Source organism: Solanum stenotomum, chromosome 9 (assembly GCF_019186545.1).
Source record: "Solanum stenotomum isolate F172 chromosome 9, ASM1918654v1, whole genome shotgun sequence".
NCBI classification, from domain to species: domain Eukaryota; kingdom Viridiplantae; phylum Streptophyta; class Magnoliopsida; order Solanales; family Solanaceae; genus Solanum; species Solanum stenotomum.
Window position 1 is genome coordinate 557,078 of NC_064290.1, and position 19,419 is coordinate 576,496.

A 19,419-nucleotide genomic window follows, 5' to 3' on the forward strand; every position below is an offset into this window, starting at 1 on the left:
GAACAACCCAGAAAACCTCAGTTGTGAGTACTGATCTCACAAACCCAAGGATTACTGAAAAACATATATAGCTTGTGTGCTTTGCCCGTGATTGTTTTGATGCTACAGGCACCAAACAAGGTAGGAAATATCCGAGTTTTTATTCAAAGCATGAGTAGGATTATGCTTTGTTAAAAGCATTAATAGATAAAAGTGAATTTCTAAACATGAGAAACAATCAACGCAACGTTTAAGTAAGGGGAAACACAATGCAACCCAACTATACAGGAGCATTACTGGTTTACTTAAACAATTGCCGCACTGGAGGCTGAAAGGGAATATATAAGTAAATTCCCGGATAATATACCTATATATGCAACATTTTACAAGAATTTTTCTATGGAGGTGGTAAGTGTTGATTTAGGAACTGCACCAATGATTGCATCTTTCTTCTCTCCATTCTTGAATATCATCACAGTTGGGATGCTTCGGATTCCAAATTCGGTTGCAATGGAAGGACTTTCATCTGTGTTCAGCTTCAAGCATGTAAGCTTGCCAACATATTCCTTTGCTAGTTCATCAATGACGGGGTGGATCATTCGGCATGGACCACACCACGGAGCCCAAAATTCAACCAGTACAGGTACAGTAGACTCAACTACAAGTGTCTTCCATGTTTTATCACTAACAGCAGCCACTGCAATTTCCAAGAACTGTGTTAAACCAGCAAATGATGCTAACTATAGTGATTAATGGGAATTCTACAAAAGCAATTCTCTCTATAATTAACTAGACTGGAAAAACTTGTGAATCCATTTTTTAAAAAAACTAATCATATTATGGCAGCTAAAGAGCAAAGTTGACAACACAGATTCCCATTTATGGCTAATATAAGTATATAACTGGTGCAACATCTACATCTCTCACAAAAGGTGCTCAAGCCATGGTGAAGCATGAAGATTCTGCAAGGCGAAGGAAGCACTGATTTGCCTAACAATGTTTATTCCCTAAGATTGGCAGTAGCTTCACAAGTAACTCTATCAGTATCCAACATGTGTAGTTCAAGTTGATAGTACTTCTAAATAGTAGCAAAGAATGCCTCATCATGAGCAATCAATATGCCAGCAACCAATATTCAATGAATTCTTAGCAGGTAAGTGAAACTATGAAAGTAGCACAGCTTTGAGGGAATCCTAATTTATACCATAACGAGCCTATGACATCTTTTACCATTTATGAGCTTATTGTCTTGACCTACTAGTTCCCTTATATAAATTGTTAAAGAACACAGACCAACATCGTTCTTTTATAGCCAAGAAATCCCCAAGAGTCAGTGGCGCATGGTTCGAAACTTTGTGGATATAAACCCACCTCACTGCCCTTCTCCACTTAAATACCATGCATACCATGCTTTTAACTGCAGTAGGATTCAAACCATTACATGTGCTTAACATACTATTTCCAATAGAAAAGGAAACAAAGTAAAGAAGCTAACAAGAGGAGCTATGAAAGACAGATGTCAGGTGGTTGTGAAAGGTGAAGGAGCACATGAACGATGATCCCAATTTTTTTACACGAAGGATGTTTCATATGTTTTGCATTCTCTTGTTTCCTTTCTTTTCTTTGCAGAGTATCACGACATTATTCTTGTCTCGAAGACTCCTAAAGGACATCTAACACGAGTAATCGACATTTTACTTGTGGTTTTCCTGGACAAATTCCAATTTTACTAACCTGAGAGCTAATCCAAAGTTATTAGCTATGTGCACAAAAAATCAAACAGCAACTTTGAGGCTCTTACTTGCCTTCGATGTATCAGGATTTAAACACGAGGGAAGAGAAAACACAAAAACTTGAGCATCAATATTGCTAGAGGATTTCCTTCCCTCTCTTTCTATGGAAAGTATCCAAACGTTCAACCTTCAACTGAGAGAGTACTAAATGACAAACACCAGCTCACTATTCAAGGAAAATATAAAGCATAATCTGTTCTCAAATCTGCCAATTATCCTCACTACTGACTCTCGCATACTACATAAATCTAATTCAACTAACAAGGACATTAGGGAAACAAAGTAACCAACAAGAAAATGCCAAAACTCACAAGCAGAATACAAAGAAAGACACATATTGTTCACTATTTCATTTTCCATTCCAAGTAAATATACCTTGAATACGAAATATAACTCAAGTTACTTCTATTACTATGAGAGCTTATAACCTGTTGAGAACAGATAAAACTAAAAATTAACTCTAGTAGAAACTTCCACTGGTAACGCAATTGAATTTCTTTTCACCAAGAGTTAAGGCTTAAAGGAGCACGGAGAATCTCAATATAAAGAGGAGTAACAAATACTTTCAGTTATAAAATACCTTCGACGGCGGTATTCTGAGCTTCGCAAACGACTCGTCCTCCTCGGGGAATGATTTTAGAGCATGAGCTAGTGGATACGGATGAGCGAATTGGCTGGATCTTAAGGCCGCTGAATTGAGAGAATCTAACAGAGGAACGAGGACCGGAGAAAGAATAACCGGCGACCGGAGCAAGCGACGACGACGGCAGCGCCGATGCGCGTGGGACTGTAATGGTTTCCAACACAGCAGCCATGGAAAGAGAGGTGAAAGATAGAGAGAGAGAGTGTGTGGACAGTGGGAGAGATGGGGAGGAGAGAGAGAGAGGGAGTGGATATTTACACAGAGATAGTGAGGTCTGTGGCTGAGGCGAAAAAAGTTTGGTTATTGAGTTTTTTTTTAGAAAATAAAGTTCAGCCTAGCGTTGGACGTTCGTATTGAAAGCTTAACTAATTATGAAGTATGTATTATAAGTCCCATATTGAATGTTTGTATTGAAATTTTGATTAAACTAATTACTAATTATGTATTATAAGCTCCATATTGAATGTTCGTATTGAAATTTTGATTAAATATAAATTATGTATAATACTAATACTCCTAATAAAAATTTTTCATATTTAAAATTTCGAATTAAAAATAAAAGAGTCTCACCATTCCATCCGTGGATGGATGAATGGATGAGGAGTTTCGTGTCTCCATCATCCACGTGCTCTCAGTGATGCTGTGACACATTTTTATTTGATTTGGGCCAGTAGATACTTGGGCTGAGTACAGTGCTCTTAACAGGCCCATTTTGAACCTATAGAGATGTTCTTTTAGAAAAGAGTAAATTTTAGGTTTAGCAAACATAAAAATCATATTTGTATGTTATAACTATAGTTTGTATAATTGTGTTTCATGCTATTAATTTGTATATTTCGATATACATATACATAACAAATATGTACTTGGGTCTATTTGTATATTTCGGTATACAAATGGGTCCTGCATTTGTATATTTCGGTAACAAATGGGATGGCAAAAAACATGAAATGTTTGCTGCGAATTACAAATAAAAGAAACTATAGTTATAACATTTAATTTGCCATGTACTATTTGATAATTGGACAATTTTATCCTCTGATGATTTTCTTAGTATAATCTTATCCCTTAATAGGAAAAAAGTCTCTTTTTTATCATATACCGTATTTCAACTTGATGATTTTATGTTATAGTTAAAAGTCACGGAGTAAATTTTAACTTCTATTTTATGGCAAGAGTATGAATGAACAAAAGTCCAGATGAAAAATTTTAAGTGTGATAGTAAGTATCTCTTTTATTTCTAATCAAATATTTCGTATTCAAATCTTGAAAATAAAATTGAATTTTACAAGAAATACTCTACTCCAATGTAGGACTTGTGAATGCACTATTAGTCAGACTTCAAAATAAATACTACTCAAAGGAAAACAAAACGAGAAAAAACATAGATAAAGAAAAGTAAGTGTTATTGGAGTTGGTAGAAGAGGAGACAAAAAGTGTGAAACCATTGGGAAGCACAACCTTTAGGAATCAATCTCCCATGCCATCCTCGTGTAGTCAGAGTACTATTAGCACAAAGACTTTGAACTTAGAACCTCCCAACCCAACATGCCCATTATTATTCTCCGCCTTTTCTCCCTAATATAAGTATCGCCATTTCCACGCCTACCACAACGGCACCAATTAATACTTTTCTGCGTGTATTAAATTTTGCATAATTAATATTTATATTGTTTTAAACTGTGTGTATTAAATTTTGCATAAGTAATATCAGGTAGTTGGTCAAATGGAAGTTCAAACGTACCAGCACTGGCCCTGTGGTTGGGTCAGTCTGTTTCTCTGAATGGTCAAAAGTTTCAACTCACGTTTTTATGAATAGAGACAAATTCAGCCCAAATCAATATTGGAAACAGTAGCTAGCAAGCAGCAATAACTCCTGAAAAATGCCCATGCATTCATCTTCTTCTTCTCTTTCCCGGCGCCAGAAGCCTAATAACAACAACGAAAATGCCATTAGCAAGTCTATGTCGGCAGAAGAAGAAGTGAAACTTGCTGCTCTCGCTATCACCCTTAATGTACGGCTCAGATCAGCAGATATGCCTTTCGCCATGCAAGCACATGCCCTTCGTTACGCCGGAACTCTCCTCCTCCAACCTGCAAATCACCGCCCTAACCCCTCCCTCCTCGCTCGCTCCCTCAAAAAGGTGAGTTTGATTCTTCCTTCGTTTCAAATTTGAGTTGGAATTTGAAAATTTGACGCTGGTGAAACTTTTGTTGATTTTTAGGAGTTTGATTCGATGTATGGACCGGCATGGCACTGTGTGGTGGGGAAGAGTTTCGGATCTTTTGTGACTCATTCGCCTGGTGGATTTGTGTATTTTTCACTTGAATCGTTCTCGTTTCTTCTGTTCAAGACGGAGGTTCAGTTGATCACGGAAGAAGCAGTAGTACCAACACCTGCTGCCCGCTGATTCATATATTTCTGGTTGCTGCAGCTGACGGAGATGGTTGTCCCCTGTTCGGTGGTTAGTTTCCCAATTTGCATTTGAAACAGATATAGCAGCAGCTAACTTGTTTTGGAGTTAATTTCACATATGATTGTACATGATAATATTGATATTTCTCTAAGAAAAAACATACATGTAGCATCCTATTTCTAACTTCTTTCATCTTCAAATACATAATTCAGCAATATCAATGGTGCACTAATTTAAAGGTTCCAGAAAGCTCAATGTCGCTCTAGACAACACCAAAATCATCCAATAGAATCCTACTCTGCTCTAAGACAAGTTTCTCTCCCGCATGAACTGCTCTATCTTGCCTACATCTTCCGGGGTGTCAACACCATGAGTCTCATGGTCAACTTTTATCACCTGCATACAGGACGAGATTCATCCACTATATAAAAAACACTCTGATAGATAATCAGAACAAGAGGAGCAAACAAACTAGGAAAATTAGAAAAGCAAGCAATTTAACTTTATCAACGATTTTTCTTCTTAGGTTCTCCGTTTAACTTACAATTTTTCTGTCTACATATGGTAAGTACTTACTCGCACCTGGTATTAACACAAGAAATTGTACTTAGCAGTTAAAAATTAAGGTGAGAATTCATATCATTTTAACCCATGGTTGAGTGAGAAATGTGTACGAAAGACACATGTCTTACATTCATTGATTTAGTGTTAACATCGGTGCTGGTAAGTTTCTATCGTCTATCTATTTTGTATCATTGTAGGAGAATAACTTCTCTTTTTCCTTGAAACTGTTTTCTCCACAATATTCACACACAAATATTCAAGATACAAAGGTAATTTGACGAAATCTCCCATTTTATAATTAGTGTACAAGTAAGTCAAGCTTGCAAATTTGATACCTTCATCTTGTATCCATTCTCAAGGACCTTCAATTGTTCAAGGTCTTCTTCAAGTTGCAACGGCGTAGGTTCCAATTCTGGGTATATTTTTAGGAACTTGGAATCATAGCTCTGGATATGAAATAAGAGAAAGACATGCTCCTCATTCAAACATGATTTTGTCAGGAAAACTGATGATAGTTATACTATAGATGTATCAACCAATACCTGAATTCCAAGGTGCAGCAAGTAAGGAAACTGAGGATTAACCTTGCCAGACCTGAAAGTTTGCACAAAAGTGATCAGGTTTATCACATGGTAGATAAGAAATACCACTGCAATAGACTTTTAAGAAAATCATGACTAACTTGTTATAAGGGATCAATCCTCGTGAAAAATAGATTGCATAACCACGATTGTCAACCACACATTTAACACGATTTGGATCAAATGCATCCTCAGGTTTCAAAGACGTCACAGCAGGCTAAATACCGCGTTTGGTGCAGCCTGCATAAATACAGAGTCCTCAGAAAATTAACATCACTTCATAAATGGCAAACTATACAAAGTCATACTAATTTAAACTAGACTAATGCAGTTTTATATTGACCTTCATCTGATATCTTCCTTAGATATTATATAAAGCTCTTCCTCAAACAATCTCATTAAATTTCAAGATTGATATAACTCCAAAACCCTTTGTTAAGGTCCAATTCGAACGTTAATCTCCCCTATCAATCTATGTTACTCAATATATGATGAAGATAATAGTTGATACAGGGTTTGAAATGTTTATATCTTCACTTTGTCAAGAACACTGTGTTCTACCATTAATTTGTTTATCCACTCTTTCCTGATAAGTGACTGCAATTACATTTTATATTACTTTGAGCGAGCACAGCATTAGTGTAATCCTATCCCTCTCTCTAACAACATTTAACCAACTTACTAACATTAACAGAGTAATATACACAAATACACATCTAAAAATGTGAAGTTTGAGTCGGTATGAGTACGATAAGCCACTACCATATGAGGTAGCTATTTCGATTGAGCATATATTCAGGAAGAAAGTATAAATTCGCTATTATTTACCTGCAGGGCTTTGACAATGCCATTTATTATCTCAGGTTCAATAAGAGGTTCATCTCCTTGTATGTTAACAACAATGTCATATTTCTTCCCAAGCTTTTGAAGTGCTTCATTACAACGCTCGGTTCCTCCAATTTAACAACTGAGCATTAGCAATTTCACAGACTGAAATTCCCAGGAGTAGCAAAATTTAGGATTAAGTAAATGAGTGAATGTTATGTTTACCATTTCTACATGATTCAGAGGTCATTATTACTTCAGCACCAAAACCTTGACAGCACTCAGCTATCTTTTCATCATCTGTTGCCACAACTGTTAAACAATGCGAACATATCAATTATCAGCACCTGTGATTACTACACCAACTATTGCTTCTCTTTTCTTTCCTATTTTTCTTTGTCGGGGGCTGTGGTTGTGGTTACAAAAAGTAGTCAAGTTAGGTGAAATGGAGACGTACCTACGTGATCCAATGTAGCAGCAAGTTTAGCCTGTTCCCATGTTCTCTGCAATTATGAATTTTGAATGTGGTGAGGGTGTCAACTCCTTTCGAAACAATCACAATGATGGTGCATCCTGATTAAAGTTACACCAGAAGTAAACAATTTCAAACAAAGAGGTTACACTAGGAATATTATATACAGTTTCCTAAAAAATTCAGTAATTACATTCTTCGGTTAAGTTGAGTATTAGTTGAAATATGTTACCAAGTGGCGAGACAGATGCCTAGTAGATATCATCTCATAATATAATGGCTTCAATACTAAGAACGTTAAATATTGAACTCATAAAGCTTAAATCCTGGCTTCGCATCCATTTTGTAATCTGTGCTCCATTTAGACCATTATCTTCTCAATTGACAAAAATCATACAATTTATATACGCTAAAAGGACTGTAAAAAAGGATGGAGATTTTAGAAATACCTGAATCATGGGTTTTCCCAGGATATGAACAAGGGGTTTACCCTGGAAGCAAAACGGGCGGGTATAATTCCGATGACCCGGCTCCGAAATCTGCCGGATCGGACAAGGTACGCGCGAGCACCGAGAACGGCGGCCATTGCAGCTCCTACAGCTAGACCATTTAGGATCCATGATTTTGAAGAGCTAGACGATGACGACGACGAAGATGATGAACTAAAGATCGGCATTTGCTCTTTTTGTTAACGAAAGAGAATGGAGAGTTAAATTATTTTTTTTGGCAAAACTAGTTATGCTCCATGTTCAATTGAATAGGAGGTGTTAAAACAAATAGATATTGTATTTAAATGGCAATAAAGGTCTTATTAAATGTAAAATAATTTAAAACTAATTATTATTGTTAAATATAAATAAGTGTCATATAAATTAGAAGGAACATTGCTCGCCCAAGGTGCAATTGTTTGCGTAATTAGTTCGAGTACATGGTTATTATGTAGAACATATACATTTTAGTTCATTACATCCACTTATAATTTGTTTGTTTAATCTTAATTTGGCACAGAGTTAGAGTAAAATTATTAGAACGTATAAATGTGATCTTAAACTTATTGCATGGAAAATTAAAACTCAAAAGGAAAGCAAATAAAACTAATTGAAAAAGAGAGTGAACCAAACAATTTCATTGATTAGCAAAGCAAAAATAAACTGATACTATTAGCATGTAAGAAACGAAAAAGGTGCAAATCGGACTTGGTCCGAATTTCATGCTGTATAAGCGCCGCCGCCACGGGAACCACCACTACGGCCGCCACCATGACGGCCATAGTCATCGTCGTCCTCATCAGAATCATCACAGCTTCCATATACATCATCAAATCCCTTCGGTTCATCATCATCAGAATCGTCAAAATCAACTTCATCATCAGAATCGTCTTCGACATCTTCTTCCAGATCAGGACGTTTTTTACTACTGGTCGATCGGCTTCCACGTAGCTCCATCAGAGACAAATCAAAAGCAGGCAAACCGGAGCCGATACCAATCGGAAAGTTCCAATTCAGAAGAAATTCATCAGCATTTGAAACACTCAACTTTTTACCATCAGAAAAATGTCCAGTCAAAATCGACTTTGGTTGAAATTGAGGGGAAATGTTAGATGCGTCTGCAGAGGCAATGTCGGTGGTAGCTGCGGGGCGGAGGAGATGGCGGTGAATGAGATTTTGGAGTGAAGTTTTGTTGGTTAAGCTTTGAAGCCTAGATACAGCAGCCATGGTTGCTAAAGTTGTTTAGCTTCACTGAAAACGAAAGGGTTTTATAAGGGTTTAAGAGCCCTAGGGTTTTGGAGGGTTCTAGAGATTTATTAGAAAAGAAGGATTATTAAACTTATAAAATAATTTTAGGCTGCCGGGGAATTTAATTTCAATATATATTTACATATTTTTCATTTTTCTTGAGGTAAAAGGTTTTATTTTGTCGGATAAACACTCCCTCCGTTTTATATTAGTTTTCATAGAATAAATTTAATATTTTAAAAAATGAATATTAGCTAATAATAAAGATAAATAAGGAACTGAGCAATTTGTTTGGTACAAATATAAGATAAATTAGTCTCGCCTTTTGTCTCGTATCCTTCATAGCAAATGACCACGGAGTAATATGCATCTAATTTTAGTATAGTGAATAAATAAAAGTAGATGGATAAAACAATTAGTTCTATATTGATTTGTAAATTGATAAGTATTTTAAGACGAATATGTTTAGCAACATCGACAACTAATGTGAGCCGGAAGGAGTAGTAATAAAACTTTCTCATGGTAAATGAATTTAAGTGATCAATTTTGTTACCATCCATTTCTGGTTATTGCTGACAAAATATAACCAACAGACAAAATCAAACAAAGGACCAATTGAAGAAGGGAGAAATATGAGAAAGATAATAAGAGATACAAGTAATACAGTTATAAATCTCTATAACGAAATACTATTGTAGAGAACAAATACAACATGAAAAATGTAAAATCGAAAGCAATTGTTTCCAAAAAACTATGCCCTGTTTATTCTGAATATGTAAAAACAATGTTTTGTATAAAATAATCTGTGAGAAATTAGCTAATTAATTTTCGTAATGACAACATATATCGGACATTCTACAAAAGTATATCACCTTTCTTCCTTTTTTAGAGAATTAGTTCTGTAACCAGTTTCAGACGTTGAAGCCTTCAGCTCGAAGGCATTTAAGATGAGCTTCGATCCATTTCTCACAAGCTGATTCACCGTGTTCCACAATGCATTCATCTCTCACCTTCTTAGTCTCTGGACAAGCACAGCAAATCTTCTTCTTTGGCTTTGAATCTGCAGGGACTGTAGCGGGAGCTGACTTTTCGTCTTTTGGAAGTTGTGAAGAAGATGTGGCTGTTGAAGTGTTCTCCTTAGATAGTCCATCCCCCAGTTGCGATGAAGCACCACCCATTCTCAAAGAAGGCTGCAAGAGTTGGGAAACAAAAGATCGATGATGGCTATCAGATAAGAGCATTACTCACAAATCAGCCAACAGAAGGGCAAAAGATATACATATACCAAATCGTGTTAGTAGAACCAGCCTTCCGAAAGACAAAAACTACAACAAAGGTACCTATCTTCTTTTTTTAATACAAACAATGAAGAATATTTCAGATGGTAAACTTGTACTGACCAGTGCAAGAAATTACAGACTGTGCTACTTCTCTATCGTGCCTAACAATGCATGTGACATTATTTACAAGAGACAAGTTGCACCAAGAAAGCTAGTAAAACAATACATCTGTGTTTAAGGCCAAGTATGTACGTCCCTTTGCCTTAAAAGATTCTATTGTTTCTTTCCAGTCAACAGTCCACCAGATGACGTGTGGTATAATGTTCCAAGTCTTCATGGACTTCTTGTTTAGTCCCTTCCTTTTCCAGGATGCAGTAAACAATGGTAACTATCTAAAGTACTGACAACCTTCAAACTATAACTTTGTCAAACAAATATGCTACCCGACAAAAAATGTTACCCTACCAATTATCATTTCAAATAAAACTACCAGTATCACACTTTAAAATGATCAAACTTCTAATGACTCATGATGAATTGAGAAAACGAAGTGCTAATGAATTCCAATTTTCAAATACCTAATCACCATGGCATCCGCCCATGAGAAGAGAACATGTATGAGAGGAGAATACAAAGCTGTTACAAGAATTTTACCATCTTCTGTAAATTTCCTTCTCTTTTTTACTTTCCAGAAAGAGAAAGGTCTAGAGTCTAAAATACCTCTGCCATATCTTACTACATTCCACTCATCATTTACTTATACAAAGGAAAAAGAAAAACATATGGTACTATTTTATTTAGATCAAGAAGAAAATTACATCCTGTGTTACCTCCACATGGTACATCCACCCGTAGTTATAAATCCTACTCTTTTGCATTCTAAAGTACCACCTCTTCTTCGTATTTTCTCCTTATTCAAGAGCTATTCCAGCCACTATAAGTAGAGAAACTTTCTAAGTATCAACACACGCTCCAAAAGTTCCAAGCAATTTCAATATGCAAGGCTCTCATATGGCATAATTTATTCTTTCTACCCCCTCCTTAGTTAGCACCCTTCCCCAGCTAACATCTTTAAAACGAAAGACTTAGACACTTATCTATGTCTGTGTATAAATATCTTCTAATCCTTCTACTCTCCTCTTTCCATTACTTTGTGTAAATCACAGCAAACAAAAGTATGGACTAATGCTAACTCCTCCAACAATATAAGAGTTCTTCCATTAGATATGCTACTTCTTATCACAAGAAGTACTATCCATCCAGGTCTGCAGGATGCAGTCTAGATGCTTTTATCAAGTGAAATCCTAATAAACATAAATAGCTATGTGTTCTATTCTATCACAAAGCACTATATGCAGATCTAGAGGCAAACCCCTCGACAAAAAATTCACGGTATATATAAGGTATTTTAACAAAATTGTTATGTGTATATATAAATTTTGAAGTTGACTTAGTAATTGAAAGTGTTCAAAATTCACCAGCACTACATTTTTAATTTTGATTGAAAATCCTAGATATATATCAACATAGCTTTGGGTTTAGCACCAACTCTGTTCAACAAGTCACTAAAGGACCAAAGTGAATAACACTGACAATACATAAATAGCTTAATATTTCAATTGACACAAAACAACTCATATAATAAGAACTCAGAATCCCAAAAAAAAAAAACTATCAGTAAGAAGATTTCATTACAGTTATCCTTTAATTTGTGAAACTCAAATAAGTATCAAAAAAATTGCTTTAACCCTAATATCAAAAGCGGCGATGCAAACAAAAAAATAATAATCAAGGATTTAAGCGTGTGAGCTGCGAAAATTAATTGAAAAACACCATGGAAGAGCAGATGCAGATTCATTGGAAGTTGTAATCGGCAAAATAAACTGAAAATTCAGATTTTTTACGTACCTTTTAGTTCGTTTTTTCTTGTCGGAGAAAAAAGGGTTTATGAGAGGTTTATGTGGACAAATTCCTAGCTACGTTTTTCCAACAATGGCTGCTTTTATTGCCCTCAATTTTCTATGAAATATCAAAACAACCCATAAGTTTTCAAATAGACACCCCCACCCCTTCTCTTTGTGTTATCACGCAATTTATCGTGGCTTTCAAATGTGATTTGTAAATTGCGATTCGTGCTTGTAAATCACTTTTCTCGAATGTGATATATAAATTACGATTTTCAAATAATTTTAAAATGATTCTAGAATGTGATTTGTGAGTTATGCTAATGTGATTTATAAGTTCTATTTCAGGGTTCGTGTCAAAATTAAAAAAAAATGTTAATATTAACACTTTGTTATGAAAATTTGGCTTGCCTTGGTTATATAGTTGTTTGGACTTCAATGGAACCAAAGTATATATAACACATACATTTGTTAAATCCGGATTCACACCAAACACCGGGTGGAAATAAAAAAAATAAATAAAAAATTGACAACACTACTATTCTTCCTGCACTTTATCATCATGGCTAGAGGTAACACTAAATTCTGCGGTAATTATGCATATGTTTCTGTCTATAAATTCTAATGATAGTTGAAAACGAGGGTTCAGTAGACGAAATCGCAAAAAGGCAATATGGCATCTACATAAAAAAGAAATGACCAACCTATTATTTAAATTAGTGATATCTACAATGTTAATTGAATTGATATTCACAACCGCAAAAGCAAAACTAATTTCTTTCTTCTCACATTGGACAAGTAAGTACCTATCAAAATTGTCCTAACCTTTTTGTTCACTAGTGAGGAACAAATAGGTTGTATAAATAGATTCTTTTCTTTTTGCTTCCAAAAATGGAAGGCAAGAAAATCAAAATGTTGTGCTGCTTCCCTTACTCCCAGACCCAACTTTCCGATGTCGCCTTGAGTTAGACTTCCTTTCACCTCTTCCGCGCTTTGGAGGTCTCCTTACTGGAGGTTTACTAGAAGAACTATCACGAACAAAAGCCGGTGGAGGATGTGCATGACTTCTCACAACTGTCATGTGAGCCCTTTGCTCCAGTAAATCTCTGTGGTATGCCTGCATAGATTTGGTCTATGAGAAAGTATTGTATGTACAGAACAGCAAAAATTAAGGCAAATAACTAAGCTAAACCATAAAAAAATTGTATCCAAGTTTTCCCAACTGAAGAATCGAAATACTTTAAGTCTTTAATATTTAGGTTTAGGGTGGAAGAGTAAAGGAGATTTTCTTTTGTGGATACCTGTATCACGAAATTCCGCCTCTCACAATCCAAAAACATGTTGACGTTCCAGCTAACTTTTGCCATCAATTTGTCCCTGACAGTGGAAAAGCTCAGTTGGTCCCTAGAGGTAAAACGGTCAACTTCATTGAACCACAGACAGGTGAACAGATTTGTGATGGGAATATGCTCCTTTATAATAACACATCCTTCGGGAACATCTGCAAAATGTTGAATGAGCTAAGTAAATTTTGAGAGCAAGTGGTCAAATGAAGACAAGGTGTAAATGTGGACTCACCACTAGTAATAGGAAGCTTAGCCTCTGAATATGCAGTTAAACCTTCTTTCTTGTAGAAATCAATTTGGTGGTCGATGGATACATTATCATACTTCCCTGCAGCTTTATTAGCTTCAGCTTCTTCAAAGACGTCAAAACGTCTATAATGTCTTGAAATAGCAAAAGTAGCATTCTGGCGCCACAAGAATCTGAGATAAAGGAATAGGAAAGAAGAAACTCATAAAGTTATAGTAGAGGTGAGATATCGCAACTAGAAGGTGTAAGCCAACAAAAAGAATGAATAATTAATTCGGCTGCCGTACACGCCACTAAAACAAATAGAATATGGCCATGTCGAAAAGAAATGACACAGCAACAGGGAACAAAGATGAAAATAAACTACCAAACTGTTGCGCCTGTCAAGGTAATCCTCAATAACTCATTGGTCATTGTCTGAGGGGTGGCATCATAGGAAAACCCTAGGGCTGCACTAGCCTGCCTAATAAATTCTTACAAATAGTATGTACAAAACACATTCAAGGTGCAACCCACAAATAAAAGATGGGTGCCATTATGGCATTGCCCATTCATTGCTCAATACTTCCACTACTACAATCATTTGATCAATACCTAAAATGAGAAGATACGGGTATGTATATTATTTTTTCATAATTAAAAGTATGTATCTTATCCTTTTTCTCCTTTGGAAAATCAACCTCATCAATGATAAAAACACTTTTTGAGTTTGCATATAAAATCCAGGAAATAAAAAAAAATCAGCAACAACAATCAGGTTTTAGATGATGCAGACCTTCATCAGCTCCAACCCCCAGTCATAACCCCGGAAATATCAGCTTCACCCCACAGCTAACAGCTTAGCACAAGTACTATCATATGAATAGCAAAAAATGATGTGCATAAAAGATGAAAACTATTATTGGGAAGCTTAAACGAAAATGAATTAGATCTATTACCAAATAAAAAACATGTACAGTAGCTAGCCATTATTAAAAATCGTTTTCCCTTATCACCAATAATAAGCCATTGCTAGAACTTAATAGTAGAATCTCTCCAAGCACAAGGTATTCCAACCGGCATACAAGGACACAAGAGTCAGTAAAACCAAATGTACCTCTCGAGAATCTGGTAAGGATCCACAATGAGCTGAAGCTTTCCATCTATCCAAATAGAATAGCGGACATTAGGAAAGAGCCTATGCAGTAGGAGCTTAGGTACCTGCCACAGATACATCTCTTTCAACCAAATCCATATTCATATGTTCTACTTCTAATCCACACTTCACATATGAAAGAGTTACTGAAAGTATACGCCATGAAAGAAAAATATAATGAAGTCAATTCAAATTGATGACAGATGAATGATAACAGAACCTCTACACCCAAAAAGAAAAGAAAAGGTAAAGACATTGCATATATTCTATTACCTCTTGGCGAGTAGGTTTGTTCTCATCACCATATGTGAAGAAAAATTTAGACAGTTACATTGTCATAGGGCTAAGGTTTAGTGGTAAGAGTGCAGTGAGTGATGTGTGGTTTAGGCACATGTAACGGGTTTAAACCCTTCTGTAGACAAAAAGCTTGGTATTTAAGTGGAGAAGGGTAGAGGGATGGTCCCATTACCCACCGAGTTTCGAACCATGTGCCTCTAGCCCTCAGGGATTTCTCAATTATCTAAAAAAAGAAGTTAAAATTATTTTGGCAGCATGGCCTCAACCAAAAGATAGTCCCTCAATCTGCTGACAATCATTTCCAGTCAGAGGTGTAAAAGACTAACATAACAGTGATTGCGGAGCTATACTACAAAGTCCCACAATAGATACTTAATGTTAGTAAAAGGCAAAAGTGATATATGATACCCAAGTTCATTGCTTTTCTTTCTTTCTTTTTTTTTGGTTTCCTACATACAGCATGCTTAGAATTTAGTGTCTTTTCATACCCAGATGCCACATCAAGCACTCGCGTAACCTCAACTGGTCAACCCCTTAGAAGAAAGAAGATTAGAGAAACAACAACAAACCCAGTGTAATCCCATAAGTGGGGTCTGGGGAGGGCAGGATGTATGCAGGCCTTACCCTACCTTTGTGAGGTACAGAGGTTGTTTCCGAAAGACCCTTGGCTTATTCGAAACATGGTAGAAAGCAGATTAGAGATCAGGTTTAAAATTTGACAGAAACCTTGATTGAGATAAGGGGATTTAAAAGAAAACTAGGAGAACAAACCTTCCCATTGCGTCTCGCATCAGAATAAGGCACATTGCGAACAAGAATAATCCTCCATAAACCAACCCTATTTCTGCTGTCCAAGAGACTAGAGTTCTTCAAGGATGCTTCTGTTTCTTCATCAACAAACATATAAAAGGGAACTTTTTCTCGTGTAGTTTTACCCCAGTTCTTTGGCTGTTGAATCACGTCATAATTTCCTGTAGAGCATTTATGTAAATATAGGTAAGGGATATCTGCAATTCTTTATGCTTATGAGGTTCAAAGTGCTGTAGATAGATGATTGTGGTTTTGATACTAGCCACTTCTAGCTTGGCTACATTTTCTAATCCTCTTTCACCTTATACTCCTAGATTATTAATTAAAATTAAAAAGATGAAAATATGGAGCATAGCTATAGAGTACCAAATATGGCTGATGCCACAATGACATCATGGAATTGCTCCATCTCCTTTAGATCCGCCGCATCAATGTCAAACCCTGTTCTATCACCAGGTCTACAACCTTGGACAAATCTGACCCAAATATATTAGGGATGAGACAAAGAGCAAATACTCTGGAAGAAGGACAAAACACTAAAGCCAACAACAATAAGACAAGTGACTATGTCAAAATGACAAGTGCAACTTACCCACAATGCACAGTCATTGACTCTTTTATGTCAAACGAAGCATTCCTCTCCACCAAAGAAGGGTACCCACCAAATGCAGAACCCCTGTGAGGTTCAGTCTTCATGGGAATTTGCTCGTGGAAATAAGTTAAATGCTGAAGCCCAGGTGACACTGACGGGACTCTAGGCATACGAGCTATTGCTTGCTCCACAGGAACATAGCATACAGGACATGCTGAATGAAAATGAAAGAGAGCACAACCCAGATTACAACATTATGTGAAGTGCTGATCAAAGCAAAGGATATAATACAAATTTGTGAAGCTAAGAAATAAGATAAGGTTGGAAACAAGTGAATTTTACACTTACGTCGAGGCCCAATTCGCCTCCTATCACCAGGTGGAGGAGGAGGAAATGCAAAATTTCGACAAGGATCGGGAAAAGCAGAGGAATCTTTAGTCTGTATCATAGCCAAAGCATGGGGAGGAGGAAGCTGGGCATTATGCTCATCGCATACCATAACCTTCCTGGGCAATAATGCAGATAGATGGTATGTGCTGTTTTCAAACCACTCCTTGAAGTCCAATTCAGAACTCCTTGATGCATCCTCTGATAATCACAAAAATCTTGTAAGAAAATCAGGAAATCCATCTCATTACAAATTACAAAAGTAACTTCAATACTAAATAAAATGCAGTATACAAGTGATGATGGTTTTGCCACTTCTCACGAAAAAATAAGGCTAGCACGACACTACCATGCATTCTTTTTTTCTCTTTGTTGGACATGAAATAGATCGATACTCCAATGATGCTCAAAAGAAGAAAGACAAAGTAAGAGTAAACAAACAATTCACTGTAAATCTATGATTGCAGTAGTGAGACAAATTAAGTGCATTTCTGATTTCACAGCTCAACAGGGGATAAATACCTGTAAGAACTAGAATTATCTGTCTTTCCATATTTATTTTATTATTTTACTCCCTCTATTTCAATTTGTTTGTCTTACTTTCCTTTTTAGTCCGTTTCAAAAAGAATGTCTCTTTCCTCTTTTGGCAACTATTTAATTTCAACTTTACACCTGGCATCTTTAAGACCACAAGATCAAAGGACATTTTGGGACATTCTACATATTTTAAATTTAAGACCACAAGCTTCTTGACTTTCTTAAACTCCATGTCAAGTCAAACCCAACAAACAAACTGGACGGGAGGGAGTCCTAAATTTCATGATGATATTAGGTTACACCAATAGAGCTGGAGGTCAAGAACAAAATTTAACACACTTTTCTTCAATACATTAGACGTTACAACACCAGAAGCCAGCGCACAGCAAAACTCCATTGCTCTAGAAAATGACAGACTTCATTCTATTCCTTGCAAATTGTAATTACTCAAACTTTTGACTCTAATTCATTTTTCAGTGGGCTGCATCCTATGTATCTTGTTCAGGTGTGTTAAAACCAACATTTTCATTTTAATTGGTCGTTTCCTTCACCTATCCACAATATGCAAAGGTATTAGAGCATGCACTCCTCGCAACCCATCAGAAGAAATAAAGCTACTAAAGTTTAAAACATAAATAGATCCCTATTCCAGACAACAAAGAAACCAAAAGTACTTCAGGAAACGGACCTTTATTAACCATCCAAAATGCTGTAAGAAAAGCCAAAAGTGCAAACGCAGCCAAAATCAGCATTCCAACCTGTTTTCGCACCAAAAACCTGAAAATAGAGGGAAGAAACTTTTCCTTCTCTCTGTAACTAGAAAGTGATGTCTTTGAACCTTTACGCGAGACAAACGAATTACTGTGAGAGTACAAAACTCCATTCTGTGCCAATTGCTGCAACGACCCATCGCTTACTGTACGAAGGCCCAATGACAACCCAGTCATTGTTCCTCAAACCACACAATAACAGCAACAATCATCTCTTTCTTCCTTCTAAAAACCCTTTCATTCACTATACTCCCCAACTCTTCAGGCCTTCGCAACTTAAAAATTCCTCCTCCAAGGTAACAACTCCTAATCACTGTCTCACCTCCTCATCACTCCGAGATCCCCAATGTTGACGTACTGAATCAGTATAAATATCCTTCTTCTAACACAACAAATCCAAATCCAATTCTATAGATCGCCAATTCACTATACACCTATACTATAACCAAAAAAAAAAAAAAACACATCAAAAAACTAAGTCCAACTCCAAATTAAACAATGCTTCCAAAAAAAACAACAAATTGATCTCAAAACACAAACGAATAATTAACTAACAAAAAAAATCAAAAAATTCGCCATGAATAATGCAGTACAGAATTCAAATCTGGACAAGTTCCGGCAAAATAGATCAATTCAAAACGGAGAAATAAAAGAGGTTTAACGATTTACCTGAATAGGACAGCAAATTTTTCTCGAAATTTTCTGAGAGTTGTAAGAATCCAAATAGGGCTCGAAATCCGCTTTTTCGTTCGAATTACCGGAAAAAGTTTTCTATTTGGGGGTCTGCTTTTATAATTCTCTCTCTATACGACTCGGCCTTTTTTTCTAGTATTTCGTTCCCTTTGGTCTTTAATTAATTCTTGCTAAATTTGATGATGAAGTGTGATAATACTATTTGTCTAGTACTATGATTAAATTAAATCATATGGATATGAGGATATTCCCTTTTATTTTTTATTTTAATTTTTTCTTTATGTTTATAAAATTATTTTATATGTAAGTGTACTTAGAATAGAAGTTGATATGAGAGGTTTGCTTAGATGATACTCCCTTCGTCGCTTTTTATATGTTATCCCTTTTTATAAATAATTGGTCCACAATATT

General features: G+C 36.0%; 5 protein-coding genes and 1 pseudogene across 7 annotated transcripts; 1 reads left to right on the plus strand and 5 right to left on the minus strand.

Moving 5' to 3' along the window:
- Positions 1-188: 188 nt before the first annotated feature.
- Positions 189-2,679, minus strand: LOC125876143 (uncharacterized). The gene is made up of 2 exons (XM_049557254.1): positions 2,353-2,679; positions 189-676 (listed from the first exon to the last, which is right to left on the minus strand). The coding sequence occupies exons 1-2, from the start codon at positions 2,585-2,587 to the stop codon at positions 363-365; spliced, it is 549 nt and encodes a 182-aa protein (XP_049413211.1). The 5' UTR covers positions 2,588-2,679; the 3' UTR covers positions 189-362.
- Positions 2,680-4,288: 1,609 nt separating this feature from the next.
- LOC125876453 (uncharacterized) lies at positions 4,289-5,029 on the plus strand. The gene is made up of 2 exons (XM_049557640.1): positions 4,289-4,559; positions 4,641-5,029. Exons 1-2 carry the CDS (start codon positions 4,299-4,301, stop codon positions 4,824-4,826), a joined length of 447 nt encoding a protein of 148 aa, XP_049413597.1. The 5' UTR covers positions 4,289-4,298; the 3' UTR covers positions 4,827-5,029.
- A 93-nt stretch (positions 5,030-5,122) lies between these two features.
- On the minus strand, positions 5,123-7,991 carry LOC125876452 (3-deoxy-manno-octulosonate cytidylyltransferase, mitochondrial-like; annotated as a pseudogene).
- Positions 7,992-8,353: 362 nt separating this feature from the next.
- Positions 8,354-9,108, minus strand: LOC125876597 (uncharacterized). The gene has a single exon (XM_049557816.1). The coding sequence runs from the start codon at positions 8,987-8,989 to the stop codon at positions 8,483-8,485; it is 507 nt and encodes a 168-aa protein (XP_049413773.1). The 5' UTR covers positions 8,990-9,108; the 3' UTR covers positions 8,354-8,482.
- A 585-nt stretch (positions 9,109-9,693) lies between these two features.
- LOC125876430 (cytochrome c oxidase copper chaperone 1) lies at positions 9,694-12,300 on the minus strand. Its single transcript, XM_049557612.1, has 2 exons — positions 12,199-12,300; positions 9,694-10,200 (listed from the first exon to the last, which is right to left on the minus strand). The coding sequence occupies exon 2, from the start codon at positions 10,186-10,188 to the stop codon at positions 9,922-9,924; it is 267 nt and encodes an 88-aa protein (XP_049413569.1). The 5' UTR covers positions 10,189-10,200; positions 12,199-12,300; the 3' UTR covers positions 9,694-9,921.
- A 571-nt stretch (positions 12,301-12,871) lies between these two features.
- Positions 12,872-19,146, minus strand: LOC125876518 (probable hexosyltransferase MUCI70). Of its 3 annotated transcripts, none has more exons than XM_049557715.1 (10): positions 18,985-19,146; positions 18,234-18,754; positions 16,970-17,209; positions 16,622-16,835; positions 16,396-16,505; positions 15,991-16,190; positions 14,884-14,987; positions 13,773-13,960; positions 13,496-13,695; positions 12,872-13,311 (listed from the first exon to the last, which is right to left on the minus strand). In XM_049557715.1, the coding sequence occupies exons 2-10, from the start codon at positions 18,490-18,492 to the stop codon at positions 13,102-13,104; spliced, it is 1,725 nt and encodes a 574-aa protein (XP_049413672.1). In that variant the 5' UTR covers positions 18,493-18,754; positions 18,985-19,146; the 3' UTR covers positions 12,872-13,101. The 3 variants fall into 3 exon arrangements, with proteins under 3 accessions (XP_049413672.1, XP_049413673.1, XP_049413674.1); XM_049557716.1 differs by having other exon boundaries at positions 18,234-18,749; positions 18,985-19,144; XM_049557717.1 differs by having other exon boundaries at positions 18,234-18,697; positions 18,985-19,143.
- Positions 19,147-19,419: the final 273 nt, after the last annotated feature.

Coding starts and splice junctions, on each gene's coding strand:
- LOC125876143 (XM_049557254.1), bottom strand. CDS start 2,587: ATGGCTGCTGTGTTGGAAACCATTACAGTCCCACGCGCATCGGCGCTG. Junction 677..2,352: donor TCAGAATACCGCCGTCGAAG/GTATTTTATAAC, acceptor TGGAAATTGCAG/TGGCTGCTGTTAGTGATAAA.
- LOC125876453 (XM_049557640.1), top strand. CDS start 4,299: ATGCCCATGCATTCATCTTCTTCTTCTCTTTCCCGGCGCCAGAAGCCT. Junction 4,560..4,640: donor TCGCTCGCTCCCTCAAAAAG/GTGAGTTTGATT, acceptor GTTGATTTTTAG/GAGTTTGATTCGATGTATGG.
- LOC125876597 (XM_049557816.1), bottom strand. CDS start 8,989: ATGGCTGCTGTATCTAGGCTTCAAAGCTTAACCAACAAAACTTCACTC.
- LOC125876430 (XM_049557612.1), bottom strand. CDS start 10,188: ATGGGTGGTGCTTCATCGCAACTGGGGGATGGACTATCTAAGGAGAAC.
- LOC125876518 (XM_049557715.1), bottom strand. CDS start 18,492: ATGACTGGGTTGTCATTGGGCCTTCGTACAGTAAGCGATGGGTCGTTG. Junction 16,836..16,969: donor GAGGCGAATTGGGCCTCGAC/GTAAGTGTAAAA, acceptor ATTTTCATTCAG/CATGTCCTGTATGCTATGTT. Junction 14,988..15,990: donor ATGCGAGACGCAATGGGAAG/GTTTGTTCTCCT, acceptor TATCTGTGGCAG/GTACCTAAGCTCCTACTGCA.